Source organism: Microchirus variegatus, assembly GCF_963457635.1.
Source record: "Microchirus variegatus genome assembly, chromosome: 5".
NCBI lineage: Eukaryota > Metazoa > Chordata > Actinopteri > Pleuronectiformes > Soleidae > Microchirus > Microchirus variegatus.
The window spans coordinates 12322326-12339554 of record NC_139806.1 but is presented as its reverse complement, the minus strand read 5'-3'; the positions used below and the strand labels follow the sequence as shown (position 1 = coordinate 12339554).

The 17229-nt window shown below is 40.1% G+C and overlaps 2 protein-coding genes across 2 annotated transcripts; one reads left to right on the top strand and one right to left on the bottom strand.

Moving 5' to 3' along the window:
* Window positions 1-1262: 1262 nt before the first annotated feature.
* Window positions 1263-3824, bottom strand: lrrc8da (leucine rich repeat containing 8 VRAC subunit Da; the record flags this gene model as incomplete). The annotated part of the gene is made up of 1 exon (XM_083890001.1): window positions 1263-3824. One exon carries the CDS (start codon window positions 3822-3824, stop codon window positions 1263-1265), a length of 2562 nt encoding a protein of 853 aa, XP_083746127.1.
* A 7934-nt stretch (window positions 3825-11758) lies between these two features.
* Window positions 11759-17038, top strand: gtf2b (general transcription factor IIB). The gene is made up of 7 exons (XM_083890407.1): window positions 11759-11791; window positions 13328-13440; window positions 14381-14514; window positions 14657-14803; window positions 15308-15437; window positions 15725-16006; window positions 16346-17038. The coding sequence occupies exons 1-7, from the start codon at window positions 11775-11777 to the stop codon at window positions 16477-16479; spliced, it is 957 nt and encodes a 318-aa protein (XP_083746533.1). The 5' UTR covers window positions 11759-11774; the 3' UTR covers window positions 16480-17038.
* The last annotated feature ends 191 nt before the right edge of the window (window positions 17039-17229 follow it).

Here is a 17229-nt window from a genome sequence, read left to right as displayed (position 1 = left end):
AATGTTATTAATTCCTCCTTCGCTATTACAGTCATAACGGCCTGCTGTGTACAAGGCCTGTGAATCTGATTACTTTGAGAACAATAATAAAAGAAATAGCTATAGTTCCTTTTGATTAGTCAGAAAAAGTAATGATCAGCTGAAGGTTGGAGTTCTGCTTCAGTTTTCTGACTGCAGTCGGGTTCGTTCAGTGCATATGAAGTGGAACAATAATGATGAGACATTCATCTAAAATCTTGTTTTATTGTGCCATAAAGTTGTGAACTTTGAGCCAGGGATCATCACCAAGATGGTACATCAGCTCAGAGAAACACATACATACAGTAGGCTTGCACAGAAATACAGTGAGAGAAAAAAAAAAAATGAAGTCAGACATTCTTGTTGTCTAAACGTGACTCTGACATGCAGGACAATCAGGACAGGAATACCTGTGAGCAGTTTCATCACACGGTTCCAATTCTAAAGCATGATTTTTAAAAAGGCAGTCAACAGATTTCCCTTTTATCTGCTCACACTGGTCTTTGACCATGTTATCACAAAGATTATTCACTGGTCTTCAAATAATTGTGTTCTCATTGTGCAAATGAATCGCTATAGGCCTTGGTATGCAATCTCTACAATGGTAAGGTAAAGGGTCATGTCTGGTGCTTAGTCTCCACCTGAGTTTTACAACTTTGATCTCATTCTGTTAGTTATAAAACATTGAGGAAAATTAGAACGTATCAAACATTAAATAATACCCAAAAAAAGGAGGAGCATCACCGTGTCTGGTTCCACACCATACAGATGGATATGTTTAAAAAAGAAAAAACTGACATGGAAAAAATTAAATATATCTATTTGGCCTGAAGTTTGTGAAAGCCTTCTTCGTAAAAATAGCAGCAGTTAAGGCAAAAGATTGTTCCCCATGGTAACAATTACACCTGAGTACCTAAAACCATGAAATCTCTACATACTGTGTCACCGGAGCAAACAGTTTTGGTCTATAGAGGAACTAGGTTTCTAAAGTCTTATTTTTAATTCTATGAAAAAAGCTAAATGCCAAAACAAATTGCTAAATTAGATCATTACTCAAGAAAACAAATATAAAAAAAAAAAAAATCGATGTTGGTTTATACATACACGTGAATAAAACCCATTAAAACAATCAAGACAATTCATTCATTTTTGTTATAATGATCAAACATATTTTCCATCCATTATACAAGCCTGTTGTAAACCAGCAGAGCTGCGGGCCCGTGTGTGTGTGTGTTTTTTTTGTGCTACAAGCCACTTGTAAAGGACACGTTGGTCTCTCGGCTGATGCTCTCCTTCACTTCCACAGGCAGCGCGTCAAAGAGGTGATCCTCCACGACCAGGCCCTGCTTTCGCAGCAGGCGGCAGTTTCCGAGCAGGGACGGCAGTCTGTCGAGACAGTTTCCTCTGAGCTCCAGGTGAGTGAGCTGCACCAGCTGACCCACACTCTCTGGGAGCACGGTGAGTGCGTTGTGTCCCAGACACAGCACCTTCAGCTTGGTGCATCTGAAGAGAGGCTTGGGCAGCGCCTCCAGCTTGTTGGAGTTGATGGCTAAGTGCTGGAGGTTTTGGAGGAGGCCAACATCAGGGGGGAGCACTGTGATGGAGTTGTGGCCAACATCCAAGTGCCGCAGTTTAGGTAGAGTGAACAAAGCTGGAGGCAGGGTCTCCAGTTTATTGTGCGAGAGGTGGAGAGACTCCAGAGACCTGACCTGGCCGATGGAGGATGGAATGGAGATTATTTTGTTGTGCCACAGTTTGAGGCACGTCAGCCTCTTGAGGTGCTGGAAGCTGATGATCTCCTCTATGGTTCGAATGTTGTTCGATTTCAGGTCAAGCTCCTGCAAGTTGATCAGGCTGAAAATAGCATGGGGAATCCTCTCCAGTTCACAGCTGTGCAGCTCCAGTTCAATTATACTCGTCATCTTTTTCAGACTATTTAGCACCATCAGTTTTGTGCCATCGTTGTGTACTACTAGTTTTATCAAATGTGGTGAAAGCTCTGTGATGTTTGTGGGCATCTTAGACAGGTTGCTCTTCAGGCACAGTGTCTTTAAGTGCCGCAAATCACGCATGGACTCAAGACCGATCATTTTGTTATTGTCGGAGCTCAAGTTGCCAATTAGGTTGAGCTCCCTCAAACTCCTTAGCATGTACACCCAAGCCGGGATCTCGGCAACATCAGTAAACTTCACATGAAGACATCGCAGATGGTCGCGGAGGAAAGCAAAACCCGTCTGTTCTACTTTGGCAGGACAGTGGCAGAGGTGCAGCTCCTGCAGGCTGGTCATTTGGGAGACTTTCGCCGAGAACCTCACCTCAGGAATGAGCTCCAGTTTCAGCACTTCTAAGTCCGTGAGGTCAAACACTGCATTCGGGAGTCCAGAGAGCATGAAGAGGTGAAGCTCCAGTTGGTCCTGTGAATTACGGGTCACCAGCTGCCGGAGCTTTTCAAAGGTCCACTCATGATTGAGGCTGATCTCCCTCAGCTTGTTTTCACTGACCTCAGACAAGAAGACGCCAAAGCGCTTGGAGTAGAGTTGGTCATACTGGTCAACCATGTGTAAAAGGAATGCAAAGTCATTTTTGACATCAGGAATGTCACTAAAGCTGCTCTCCTCCCTCACCTTCTCAAATGAGTACTCTTTCAGAGGTCGCCGAAACACCCAGAACAGAGAGTACAAGCACGCCATCCCATAGATCAGAATCAAAGCCATGTAGCTAATAAGCAGCTTGTTGAGCATGAAAGCCATGTTGTGCGTGCAGAAAAACTGTTTGTATCCCGTTAGCTGTTTAATATCAGGCTCACAGCTATGCCTAAAGTTAATCTTAGCCATAAAGGTTGAGGTGTAAGATAATATCAAGATAAACTTGACTGTTTTGACGACAGTCTGTGCGACATAAAGCTTGTAGATGAAATCACTGTCCTCCACGTGAGCTCGGAATTTTCTCACTTTCTCAAACAAGGCTTTCGCCTGCTCCCCGTCTTTCTTGTCCAGGATTGTCATGCTACTCGGGGCCTCTGCGATGGGTTTATCTGCAGAGAACTTCACCCCAAGCATGGGAGTGGACGAGTTGACGCCCGCGCTTTCATCCTTCCCCTCCGAAGACACATGTTTAGGTGCTGAGGTGCTGCTGGTCAGCCTCTGCTTGTTCTCCTCCGAGTCCTCACAAGCCGTTTCAGACAAAGCCTTAGTAGTCCACGGAGACTCAAAACATCGTCCCAGAATAGAAACAAAATGCTCAATCTTTGAGCTCGTTTTGGGGTATTTGAACCAGAAGTTGCTACTGACCATGAGGACAAGTGTGTGGATGAGAGTCAGGTACGGAAAGTACTTGGAGTACCAGGGCAAGGCAACATGGTAACACATTTGGTTGACAAAGATATACTGTTGATAGTCCAGATTGGTCCTGACTCCCGTCGGCTGAGGTTGATTGGCATACTTCTCTGCCACCACTGCAGTGTGTTGGTGTGTGATGTGGATCTCGCGAACAGCCTCGTCCGGTAAATCCTTGCTGATTTGTGGGATTGTGGTTAACACCGGAGCCCCGGTGGCTGCAGATGTGGCTGCTTGGTGTGTGGGCTGCTGGGGGATGGAGTGAGGTCCAGGTCCCGAAGCCTCGTCGTGCTCCTCCAAACACGGAAGGCATGCCACCTGGTCCTTGGTGATCTGCATGGTCATGGCGAATATGGACAGCATCAGCATGACCAGCCCCAAGTAGTCCATGAAGACATCCCACCATGGCTTTAGGATGCGGTACGTCGGCTGAATGTCATTCAAAGACGCGACCTCGGTGAGTGTGAACATCGCTGCAACACACGGAGAATCAGTTAATGTCATGCACTGCTGTGTTAGGACATGATTACACGCAAAGTACTGAATCAATTCATTATTTAAATCATTTTCAAACAAAAAAAGGCAAAAAAAATTGTATTTACAACAATTATTTTGCCATGTATTTAGTTAATTTGGTGACGCCATTTTTTAAATGAAACGGTGAGTTCAAGATACTGTAGATTTCAAATGTGACGCAGCATTACCACACTGTCAAAACTATTACTACTATACTATAAGAGTCAAATTTAAATAATACAAATACATTTTCCCCACGTCACATTTAGCCTGCAGCTCTACAAGGTGTGAATGTGTGAGTGTGAAAGGAAGGCACTGATGTTTATTTTTGTCCACTCTCAGTTCCCCCTCAGTTTTCTGTCTAGTTTCATTCAGTAATGCTTTAAAAACACTTAAACGGTGCTAAATAAAGGCTTACTACGTACAACCTGTTGTTACTGGGACAGAGTTAAAGTCCACCAACTGTTCTGACTCATTCTGGCACAAACGTGTTTCACTGAGTTAAACTTATTTCCCATAACTCAAGTCATTTCAGCTGTTATTAATAATGCCTGTAATCTTCCTTCTTCACAGACAGAAGTGGTTAGATTTGATTACTTTGATTATCTGGATTATTCTGGATGTTGCCGGGCAGGCGGTGAGAGGGAGTGCCTCACAGCAGGTCAGTTTTCAGTTTGTTTCCCTGTTCCTGAGTCATTGTATTGAATAATGAAAAACGGAGCAGTGGCGCAGAACATCAAACATCCCAGTGGAGACAACTTTTAACCTTCTGCATATAAAAGTGTGCAGATTCTGGATAAAGGCCCAAAACGTGGGACTTTTTGACCGCGACGCATTCCAAAAGGAAATGTCGGGCCGTGTCAAGAGCATTTCTCAAATACGGCATTTACGAGAGTGGGACAAAGGAAGACGCCTGCTGCCTACAGCTGTCTGGGATTGGAGGGGATAAAAAGCTTTGTGGTGGGTGGGGGGAGGGGCCTCCAGGAGAGGGTGGAGCCTGGTGCCAAGGAGGCCGGACCTGGCAGCAGAGTCATAGGAGTCCATTTCCTCACTTTAAGATGAACTTCTCCAGATGATGAATACAAGCCAGTGTACTTTGTTTATGTTACATACATGGAAATGTAGGTTTAGAAGGTTTGTGTGAACAGACATAAACATGTGCTGCAGAGCGGCCACGTGTAGGAAGGAGCTGTGTTAGTAGGCAGACAGTAAATGACACATTTATGTAGGCAAATGATTAGATTAGAAATATGACTCATTTCATCTGTGTGTGTATTTCACTGTTGTGTATGTGTATTTGATATGACTTTATAGTTTGTTTTCTATTGATGTAAGGTGTTTTTGAGCATTTTCTTAAAGACACTATAAATAATAGTACTATTGTTATTTAAATTAAGTTATTATTATTATTATTATAATTATAGGTTGACAAACACAGGTTATTCTACAGCTGATGCCCCGTTATTAGAAGTCAGGGTGGCGAAATGTGAAGCAATTTTGTTCATCTTCTACCTGATAAAAAAAACAAACTATTTAATAACAACAAAATATATACTGAATTGTTTTATTTGTTGTCTGTCTCACTGATCGTGTGCATTGTATATACTTTAAAATAATAATAATAATAATAATAATAAAAACTACTTATACATACAAAATAGATAAAAGTGGTTATCAAAAAATAAACCTAAAACTAAACCAAATCAAATAATATTTTTTGGATGAAAAAGTATTAGCAACTACTGCCAACTACTAAGTTTGTAAGAGTGTAATAATTTGACTGAGGAATAGTAAATAGGTCAGGCCCTGCTGGTTTGTTTTCACAGTGAGTTTGTGGACAGTGTGAGTTGGTGCACCACTGGTTCAGGTCAGGTGACCTGTTGAAACATTAGAAAACTGAGAATCATGCTGTTAAACATTCACACCAGGTGACCAGTAACTGGACCGCTATCATGCGGGAACAAACCGGTCAAGTTACGGGTGGTCCGTTTTCCTGTGACCGCTTATTTAAAAACAGACACAAAGAGAAGAAAAAACATACTCACTGCCTCAGTGGGTTTATCTCAATCCACTTATGTCTTCCTCTGGTCGCATGCCACACTTCTTGCCCCCGCTCTTCAGGTGCGCCTCAACTCCAGCCTAATTCCTCCGCCCGGTGACAAACTGGGAGGATGGCGCTGGTTTGGAGAGCATGTTTTTGTGTCGCTCACATCCCGCACACCTGACGCCGCAGAGCAGAGTGGAGCCAACGGCGTTAGCGGCATATGCGCAGAAGGAGACCTCCAGTGCGAGTGTGGAAGAGAGCAGTATCCAATATGGAGCCGCACGGACGGACCCGCTGCTGCTGCTGCTGCTGCTGCTCCTGCTGCTGTGGCTGCGACCGACGCTTCTCATTGGAGGATGACACGACGGCCAGTTCTCAAAGACACCGCCTGCCAGTTTATCTGATGCTGCCTTCACGGCCTGTTGGGAAAAAAACACACACACGCACAAGCCAGGAAACTCACACAGTCTGATGAAGTTTTTACCTTTAGTCAACATTAACACTTAACAGCATGAGTTTTTAAAAACAACCAAAATAGCCCCCCCCAAAAAAAGAAACATAAAAATACTATAAATATCGAGCCCATACTGTATACATTCTGGTAATGTGGCTCTCTGTAGCTTTGCAAAAATTAAGTTTATCTTTATTTTCTTTCATTGTTTCTTTCAAAGTGAACACTTTTAATATTTCTTCCACTAAAATTTGCATCAAATGCGTTATTGAAAAGGAGACATTCCCAGCACTTAAAGGTGCCATATGTACGAATGTGGCCAAAAATGGTTATTACATTCAAATTCAAAATACCGAGGTCTTTAAGGTTTCATTTTCTGACCTAACTGGCAACCCATGGTTGCTCAGCAGCTGAGACTCTACTGACTGCAATGATTGGTAGACGGCGGTAGGTGGCGCCACATGCCAAAACATGATTTCAAAACATAAACATGAATTGCAGTCTGCAAAATATATTTTTTTATAGTGAATATTTTGTCTGTACTGTTGTTGTTGGTGAGTTCAGTTTGTTATATGAACATTATTCCTGAGTCTGTGTGACATATTAGGAGGATTTTATGGCCAGTTGCTTTAGATTTTTTACATAATGCACCTTTAAATGAGGACATTTGTACATGAAGATGTACACATTAAGCAGGTTTTCTCAATCATGAACCATATAAAATTCAAATCATTTTTCAATATTTATTTCAAAGAGATAAAAACAGTCAACAGTTTTTTTTCCTTCTTTTTAGATTACTACTCCATTTATTTGGGTGGATAAAGGACACAAATGGCTCTTTTAATACTAAAGGTTGCAGAACACTGGTCTACAATGTAGATTATATTTTAACTTTTTATAGTTGTATTGTTGTACTTTCACATTCATATGTGGAAATGCATGTTTATTATTTATTCTTTATCTTTACCGTCTTTGCTACTGTGACCATGTAAATTACTAATAAACGATTGTCTTAGCTTATCTTAAACATCAATGTCAACTTAAGAATGGGGAAAAACCTTATACAATATGAAAATGGCTCATACCAACACATACACAATAATACACTCAAACAGTTAATCAAGCATTTCAAAACTTCCTTGTGTGTTCTAGTGTGTGAAATAACTTATTTTTGCTAAATCAGGCCTTTTAACCACTGGTTAAGTCTCCACTGAGATCTTTCTTCTGCCATGTTTCAACCTCTAAAAAAAGCATGTTTTAATCTTTTATTAGACAAATCTCAGTGATTTAAAGGTCCGTTTGTAACATTGAGCTGCATTTACTGGCAGAAATTGAACACGCTATCTGTATCTGGAGTCTTCACGACACTGCAACAAACACGACCAATCATGTGATTTGAAGTAATTGATTCACTGGTGTTCCTGTCACCAATGACCTGCTTACGTGTACTATTCAATGTGATAGATAGATAGATAGATAGATAGATAGATAGATAGATAGATAGATAGATAGATAGATAGATAGATAGATAGATAGATAGATAGATAGATAGATAGATAGATAGATAGATAGATAGATAGATAGATAGATAGATAGATAGATAGATCTCTGTCAATAAAATATAACACATTCAGCACACTCAAGACACTTTCAAACTCACAAGGTAAAAACAGTAAAATAGGAAACACGGTTGAAAGAACAACATCAACACATAAAATCATTCCAGACATGAGAAGGGTTTTCCACATCTGATGTCATAAACATGGCTGACTTTTGTCAGAGTCACTTTGACATGAATCTATAAATAAAAGCCAAAGAAAACAAAACAATAATGTCTACATTCCACTGAACTGCTTCATTTTCTGTATGCGGTTGTGCATGTTATGGCCGATTTAGCTGTAACTACACTCTTAGAAATAAAACTGCTAAGTAGAACCATATAAGGTTCTTCGGCTTGTCCTCATAGGAGAACCTGTTTGGGCTCCTGGTAGAACCTTTTGGAGGGTTCCACCAATAACCCTTTTAAAACAATTTATTCAGGAATGAGGTTTTAAAGGGTTCTCTGGATCAAAATGGTTCTTACTGGAACCATTAGTGTTATTTAGAACCCTTAAAAAACCCTTTCTGCGGGAAAGGGTTTTTCAAAAGCAAATGGTTCCAGGTAGAACCTCAGCCCTTGTAGAAGAACCCTTTTGGAGCCCTTATTTCTAAGAGTGTAGATTAGATTAAGACAGCTAAATAAAGCCAACAAAGTGTTGCCTGTAATAAATGCTGTGACCTTCTAACAAAAGAATAGCAAATTAATCGTATACAGACCTAAAAAAATTAAATAAAAAAGTTTTCTTATCTACTTGTATTTATTATTTAAAATAGAAGTAGATAAGATTAAATGTAAACTTGTATCTTTCCAACGCGCCTTGAACGCAGCACCAGCTTCCCCCTCTTTGTTTCAGGGTCAAGACACCGCAAACTGTCTCTCGTGTTTGTTGAAATAACTTTGCTGACTTTGCTGCTAAAGACTTCTCAAGTGTGCCTCTTTGTCCACAAAGCAAATATCTGCCACAGCGTAAACCACAGTGTTCCATTTAGTCCAAACTATAAAGAACACAAACCCCCCCATTAAGGCAACATTGTTTGTACTTTGTCCCACTGTTTATACGTACTTTTATTCTCTCAGTGTGAGTGACTGCTATTGACAAACTCAACAGTCAATAGGACCCTGTGTGCTGAGCTCGTGCATCACTGTGCGCTCTTATGATGCACTGGGTGGAGGAAGTGTCTCTTCACTTGCAACTGCATACAGGTTTCAACCGGTCCTGGGCTGCTGGCTGCTGGCTGCTGGTGCTGGCAGCCTGCTCTCACTCAGGCTGCTCATGTACTTTGAATGTAAGGAAGAAAAAAGGGAACGACAGACACACACACACACACAAAGCCACTGGGGCGTGATAGTGTAATACTGTCTGCAAGGTTATACGAGATCAAATGTGGACGTAACACATGCAGACATGACCAGTTACTGTAAGTTCTAATCTAGGGTCTGGGTAAAACAGTGTTATTTATATAATAAACATATGAGGAATTTGCTTTGGTGTTTTGGTGCCTGAGACGACATAAAGACAAAATAAATATTTAGATTACAATCAGTACATCAAGTTTCTCGTGTCCGCCATGGAACCAAAGGCTTGAACAAATTCTAACAAGGACATTTTTTGTGCCCATTAAGTGTTTAAATGGTGTAAAGGTGTGCATTGACCTCTAATGAACCCTAACTATGAACCACACCATCATGCCTGTGTTGCACTGTTCCGACTGTGGTTACGGTTGTTGTTGTTGTGGTGCAGGTGAGGAAACAGGATATGACGTGGGCTGATGTTGCTGTCGCTGCTGTTGTTGTTGTCATAGTGGTGGACGGTAGGGACAGCGGTTCAAAAGTATTGGGTTTCCTGAATGTGTTAATGGTTATGGGGCAGACAGCTGAGGGGCCCCTGGCTTCCCCCTGGCAACCAGCTCAGTATGTGGAGAAATAGCCCAGTCAGGTATACATTATTTAATATGGAGCATGTGGTTTAAAGCAGCTGTCAGTGAAACATCTATATAAAATAGGTAATAAGGTAGTAGCTTCTGTTTGTAAATATAAATATATACTGTATATATGTAATATATATATATGAGTATCCTCCCATAATGTCCAGTTAAATACAATATATTAATAACAACTGTTACTATTATGAAGCCGCAGTTGTAGCTCCAATGATCGGTTTAACTGTGACTACTGTCGGGATTTGAGTTATAGTATGAAGTGTATCCTACTCCGCTTTTAGCTGAGTTAGCTCTGTTTTCTTTATTAATGTATTAGATGGGTTGTGATCCAACCCACAAAACAACAACAAACCCACACAACATTTTTTTTTCATAGTAATTAATTACCTTATAAAACTAAATTAAAGTGGGGGCATACCAATATAGATCCGTTGAGAATCAACAGACAGACCTTGAGTTGTTCTATAAAATCTAATCTGTGTTGTCATCCTTCCTGAAGCAGTAAGTGTTGCTGCCAGACAAATGAAACTCAAATGTTTTTCAAACCCTGTCCTCGCTCTTATCTAGCTCCACCTGCTGTTGTTTTGATGCACTTGACGTCATGATGTTGTATTGTAAGTACATTAACTTCCAAAGGGCGTGATGTGTTTTTACTAAACATAGTCACATTGGGTGTCTCTGTGTTTTTCCTCTAACAGGCCTGGACAGTGTGATGTGGAGGAGCAACACTGTCACAGACTGGTACAGAGTCACACAAAGGCTGAGGCTGTCAGACAGCACTGTCATCGGTCAGCTGTTACAGTGTAAATTGGTTTAATGCCACATATGCTATTGCATTATAAATGTTGTCACTATTTATATATAAATATATATATATTACAAAAAGTGCTCCAAGTGTAAATAATACGGACTATTTATATAATAATTATCTCATGAAAACTTTTCATTTAGTCTAACAATTCAAGCAGGTTCAAGTTAACTGATCATAATTACTAATGTAACCAACAGAACATGACAAAATATGAACAGTTTTACTGACTCACATACAATTGCACAATCATACATACAACAATTTAAATATATAATAATGAATATTAATAATAGGAAATGAGTATTGATTTGAGTTGGGTGTACATGCTTATCTTTTTTGGTAAAGTACATTTTCTCAATTATGATCTCGAAAGGACTGATTAAACAAATTAAAGACACGTCCTACGTCGTATGTAAATGGCAACTGGTTATTTTTCTTTGTTCGTCTTTTGTCTTGGGTGCAGCCTGATGTTCAGAGCAACACAAAATCATCATTATATATTTGAACACCCATGGGACAATATATTAACTGCCAAATAATGTTCTGTTTTAAAAAACAAACAAAAAAACAATTACCCTGATCTGGTGCACAACAAAGTACTTTTTTCATTGGACATGGAGACTTTTTTTTATTTTTAATAAATATATAATTTTTCTGAATATTATTATGGTTATTTCAAATACCCCATCCCACCCCATCCCCCATCCACACTCACAACACACCCAAACACAAAAAAATGAGTAATGTCTATGAATGTTCTTTGTTCTTAATGAATATAATTCACAACTGTTCTACATGTAATAAAACTATGGAGATAATAATAATAATAACAATAATAATACAATTGGAATAATATTAATAACAACATTATTAATAAATAAAAAATATAATTAATAAATGGACACGAAACAAAGGGTTTATTTTAGGGAGAATCGCATTTGGTCTAGTTTGGGCTCTTTGACTGTCCGTACTCCAGGAGACACGTGACCACAAAGGTTATAAATATGGGTGCTGCGATCATTTGTTTCTTTGACAAACGGGTACAGTGCGAAGAGTGACATGGCGTCGACGAGCCGGTGAGTAGCAACTTTTTTTCCTTCACGTAAAATCTATTTTTGTGCGTGTGTAGTTCTCGCGACACTGTTGATTTCAAACGACATGTTTAAATGTGGACGTGGTGGCACCGTTTTGCCACCAAACCCTGCGCTCGTATTCGTACACTCACGCGAACAACGTATTGTGCCGTTATTAAGCTAGTTAGCCGGGTAGATGTTGCCAGAAGTGGACGTCAACAGCTGCGTCAACCCCCGGCGCACAATCGCTACAGCTCGTGATCGTTTTTACGGCGACGACGTCGTATTGTGTACTTGTTTTGCTTTGTCTCGCTAATGGAATTTGAAGCGGAAACGTATGCTAACAGAAACTCAACTCCGGATGGACGCTCTACGTTCAGCCTTTTTCCTCAACACTTGTCAATTGGTTAAACGCTGACTTTAACACGGGGCATAAAATAAAATAATTGTGTTTAATTGTCACTTGGTTCATGGTTGGTCTGTGCTTGTTTGCTGTTATGCTTTCATTAAGCGATCATGACGTCTTGGTTACGATGGATTGAGCCCAGGATTTAAACTGTTCCATTATACGAGACAATGAGTTTATACATTTATCCATTAGCCTATAACAGTTTAATTATTATTATTATTATTATTTTTTTTAAATAAAAAGTTGTTGTGTGACACTAGAAACAGTAGAGTTGTGGAGCTGATAGACTTAAAAGGCACTGCTAACGGTACCACAATGCGCAAAACATGGTCCACACTACCAATAAAAGCACGATACAACGATTCTGTGATGATACATATTATTGCAGGACAATCATGCCGATATACATCACGATATCTAACTGAAGAAAACAAAATGAAAAGTGCAGGATTTCTCTATTGAAATGGAGAACAAAGTGCATAGTAAAATCTGTGTATTGAACTTTGATGGAGCATCTCTTAACGTAGCTTTCTCAATTTCCCATTATCCTGGTGTAAACTGCCGGCAAGTGAAATTGGCAGGGACTACTTACTTTACCATAACTTATTCATTAAAATATCCTATTTCTACTAAGTGTAGACGAGTAGGCAACTAAAGGCAGATTTCAAGTCACGAGTATTCTCACCTAAACTATTGCGATTCACATTATTATTGCAATAAATGTTATATATAATGCCTTTAACTCGTAAAATGACTTTAAATCACACTGAAATTTCCTAACATTATAGTGGCAGAAACCATTAAATATTTAAATACGGGTACACTTCTTTGCCCTATGTCAGCTGGGATTGGCACCAGCGACCCTCGTGTGGACGATAAAGCGGTAGAAGATAAATGAAAGCGATGACATCTGTCCAACAATTCATACATGCATATTTTCCTGCCATAGGAAATGAATTGATAGGGCAGGTAGATCGAAGGCAGATCAAAGGCAACGGCATCATACTCACACTGAATATCAGGATTTAACCGCAGCATTCACAACTCTGTGTTCTAGTTTCCCCATCGTATCTCATCATTGTCTGCAATTGTCGCTGTTCCATCATTGAAGAAATGTTTTCCTCCTCTAGTGGAGATGCTTTGGCTCTTCCCAGAGTTCAATGTCCCAACCACCCTGAAGCCATTCTGGTGGAGGACTACAGAGCGGGGGACATGATCTGCCCTGAGTGCGGCCTTGTAGTTGGTGAGTGTGAATACAAAAAACCCAGAGAGCTTTCAGCAGACGCACAATAAGTACAACCTTTCCATTTCGGTTTTCCTGTACTTGTGTCGAGATCATTATCGTAGCTATTAAAGCATAGTAAACTTAAGAGTAGTGTTTTAGAAACAACCTCTAAAAGTATTTATTTGCAATATAGTGATTTGGCTCTAGTCCGATATATGAATGTGTATTATAATCAATATGTTCCTTATCGCTAAGGCACGTACGTGTGTGACTGGGGCAGGTGGAATAATCTCTTTTTTAAAATGTGAGGTAGACAGTATTCTCCTCTAATGAGCCCCCAGAGGGTAAGACACACACACCGGGTCAGACATGGACTCGGGAGACGCCAGTTACTTTCTGATGCAAGAAGCCTCGCCTGTTTCTGCTGCCATCGCTTCAGCACAGCTCTAAAGAAAAATATCAAAAATCCTATCCTTAATTCTGCCACTTATTTCCACGATAAGTGGAAGAAGAAATAACCACTCTTGTCTTTGTCACACCCAGTCACTCACATTTGTTTGCTTATGTGTTCTTGCTTCACTGCTCACAGAGAGATGATGTGGAAGAAGAGCAGGGAGAGGGTGACGTGTTGAATGATAGTGCCACATTTAGACCTGAGGAAACAAAAAACAAATTATTCCACAGGGATGTAATGCAGTCACACTAAAGTGCAGGGTTAAATTGTATTGTTTGGTATAAGCCTTTAATATTAATGAACCCAAAAGTCAAATACTAATGTGTAAATGTTCTTAGTTTAACTTAAAGCGTGAGGTTGTTGGATATTATTATTCTCTCAGATTAATTTACATTGGTATTATTCATGCAGCAAATCTGCCAGTTAAAGTTTGTAACAAAGAAATCCATCACCACCTTTTAGTTCTCTTCAGTTTCTTATTTGCCCACACCATTTTTCCCTCAGGTGACCGTGTGATCGATGTGGGCTCAGAGTGGAGGACGTTTTCAAATGAGAAAGCCCTGAAAGACCCATCCAGAGTAGGAGACGCCCAGAATCCACTGCTGAATGGAGGAGACCTGACCACCATGATCAGCAAGGTCAGAGACAGTGACTTCACATGTATTTTGTTTTACAGCACTTCCAGGTTTCTTTTGTTAATAGCTCATTGGGGACAAAGCAATTTGAATATGAATTGTACTAATAATTGTAATAAATCATCTTTTATGTTTTTCACCACAGGGAACTGGTGCAGCTAGTTTTGACGAGTTTGGAAACTCCAAGTACCAGAACCGACGGACCATGAGCAGCTCCGACCGGGCCATGCTCAACGCTTTCAAAGAGATCAGCACAATGGCAGATCGCATCAACCTGCCGAGGAACATCATTGTAAGTTAATAATGTCTGTCATTCTCTCTACCTGGTCCAGTTTAGACGACGTCCGGTATTTGCGGTCAAGACTGACGGACTAGACGATGGATGTTAAATGTCTGCTGACTGAATCGAGAGAACTGAAAACCACCCACACATCGTCTTTCAGAGAATTGAAAGCAAAGCTTGTGGTCATTTTGTAATTCTGTGCAAATCTGCACAAAAAACTGTGTGTGCTGGAGCACAGGGCTGAAAGATGTAGGAAAAATATACATAAAATACATGAAAAATAATACATATACTATATTTTTTATATTGGCATATTACAATCAAAAATGGAGCCATTCAATTGCAGCCTTTAGTTTTCATGTGTGTTGCCAAATAGTACGACTTCATTTCCTCATGTTACAGAGATTTTCAACAATTATTTTGGTTCAGGACAGACTTGAACAATTCATGTGAATTCAGGAAGGTTGTTAACCTGTAATTTGTTTGCTTTAAAAAAATATTCTTACCCTTCAGGACAGAACAAACAACTTATTCAAGCAGGTTTACGAACAGAAGAGCCTGAAGGGACGAGCCAACGATGCCATTGCTTCAGCCTGTCTCTACATTGCCTGCAGACAAGAAGGTGTACCAAGAACCTTTAAAGGTCAGAACTCACTACTACATTTCCTCTAAGAGTTTTGATAGCTCAGATAATGTTGTTATTATATACTGTATTTATATTGTGCTTTTCTGGTCTTGATAACCACTCAAAGCTGCTTTACACTAGTTTTACCATTCACACTCCTTCATACAGCACATTTACGTGCAACTCATCTTTCATACCCATTCACACACTGCCAGCTCAGCCGTCAGGAGCAATATTGGGGTTAAGTGTCTTAAGTGATACCCAAAACTATCTATCGCTCCTGATTTTGCTCCTTTCATCCACAGAGATTTGCGCCGTCTCCAGAATCTCCAAGAAGGAAATCGGTAGATGTTTCAAGTTGATCCTGAAGGCACTGGAGACCAGCGTGGACCTCATCACCACGGGAGACTTCATGTCCCGCTTCTGCTCAAACCTCGGGCTGCCCAAACAGGTGCAGATGGCGGCCACCTACATCGCCAGGAAGGCCGTGGAGCTGGACCTGGTGCCGGGCAGGAGCCCCATCTCTGTGGCTGCAGCAGCCATTTACATGGCGTCCCAGGCATCTGCAGAGAAAAAGACCCAGAAAGGTGAGTGAGGAAATTGGCGCTGCTGCACACCTTTAGTGCTAAATTGAGAAAAATGTGCATGTTTCCTTGACGATGAATGAATGAATGTTTTATGACTGATTTCAAGTGTGGTAAACCTGCCAAAACCTAATAGTGATGGAATTTTGCCGAGCAACATTTCAGCTTTTTCTTTTGATGACTTACCAAACAAAAAACTCACTGTTGACATTAAAAGTATTAACTAAAGTAAAAAATACTTTAAAAATAGGAATACATGCCAGGTATTTGCGTCCTCCTAGCTTCAATACTGAATGTTTTCAGCTCAGACATTACACCCCGTTGTCTTTCTGACTTCTACAGAAATCGGAGATATTGCTGGAGTCGCAGACGTCACAATCAGACAGTCGTACCGACTCATCTACCCGCGCGCTGCGGAACTGTTCCCTCCAGACTTCAAGTTTGACACGCCGGTCGACAAACTGCCCCAGCTGTGAAGCAGACGCCGTCTACACTCTTATTTTTTTTCTCTGCTGTACCTAGAGGATCGTGCTCTTTTTTTTTTATCCAATTCTTTTTGTTGAACTTTGGAAGATTTTTTGTCTCTTCTAAGGACTTTAAAAGCCTTTTTATGAAGGTGCTTTGACAGGAAGAAATCAGACATACATTCCAGTGCTTAAAGAAACAAGCTTAGACTGTGCTTACAGTATTTCGTTTGAGTGTGTATACTGTACCATGTAAAAAGGGCTGCAAGTAATGATTACTTTCATTACAGTTTAATCTGTCAATTTATTGTCTTGTACATTAAATGCAGAAAATGTAAACGTTTTTCCCCAAACATCAAAATAACAATGTTCTTAAATGTTTTTCTCCCCCAAACCAAAGATCTTCAGGTTACAGTCAGAGGGAAAATGACATTTAAGAAGCAGAATTTATAAAGCCTTACTCGATTAATTTAGTATTTCGATTAATTGTTGCAGCCCCCTACATGTATATGTGTCCACGTGAGAAAGTGTAATTGATGCTTGTAGATTTTAGGCTGGTTTCATACTGTATTCATAATTTGTCTGTAGAAAAAAACTTTGTTTCAAGTAATTTAAAAAACAAAACAATTTTCATTAAAGCATTGTATGATCTGCTCGTGTGTTTTTAAGAATACAATCTTTCGCTTACATACTTTATGGGGTCAAACTTGAGGATGTGTTCAATGTCAGAGCTACAAATACACAAAAAAACTCACTATTACA

What these genes read in the sequence shown, in the direction of transcription:
- gtf2b (XM_083890407.1), top strand. An exon ending in TGACCACCATGATCAGCAAG is followed by an intron (nt 14,515 to 14,656) that starts GTCAGAGACAGT and finishes TTTTCACCACAG; the next exon opens with GGAACTGGTGCAGCTAGTTT. An exon ending in AGAGAAAAAGACCCAGAAAG is followed by an intron (nt 16,007 to 16,345) that starts GTGAGTGAGGAA and finishes TGACTTCTACAG; the next exon opens with AAATCGGAGATATTGCTGGA.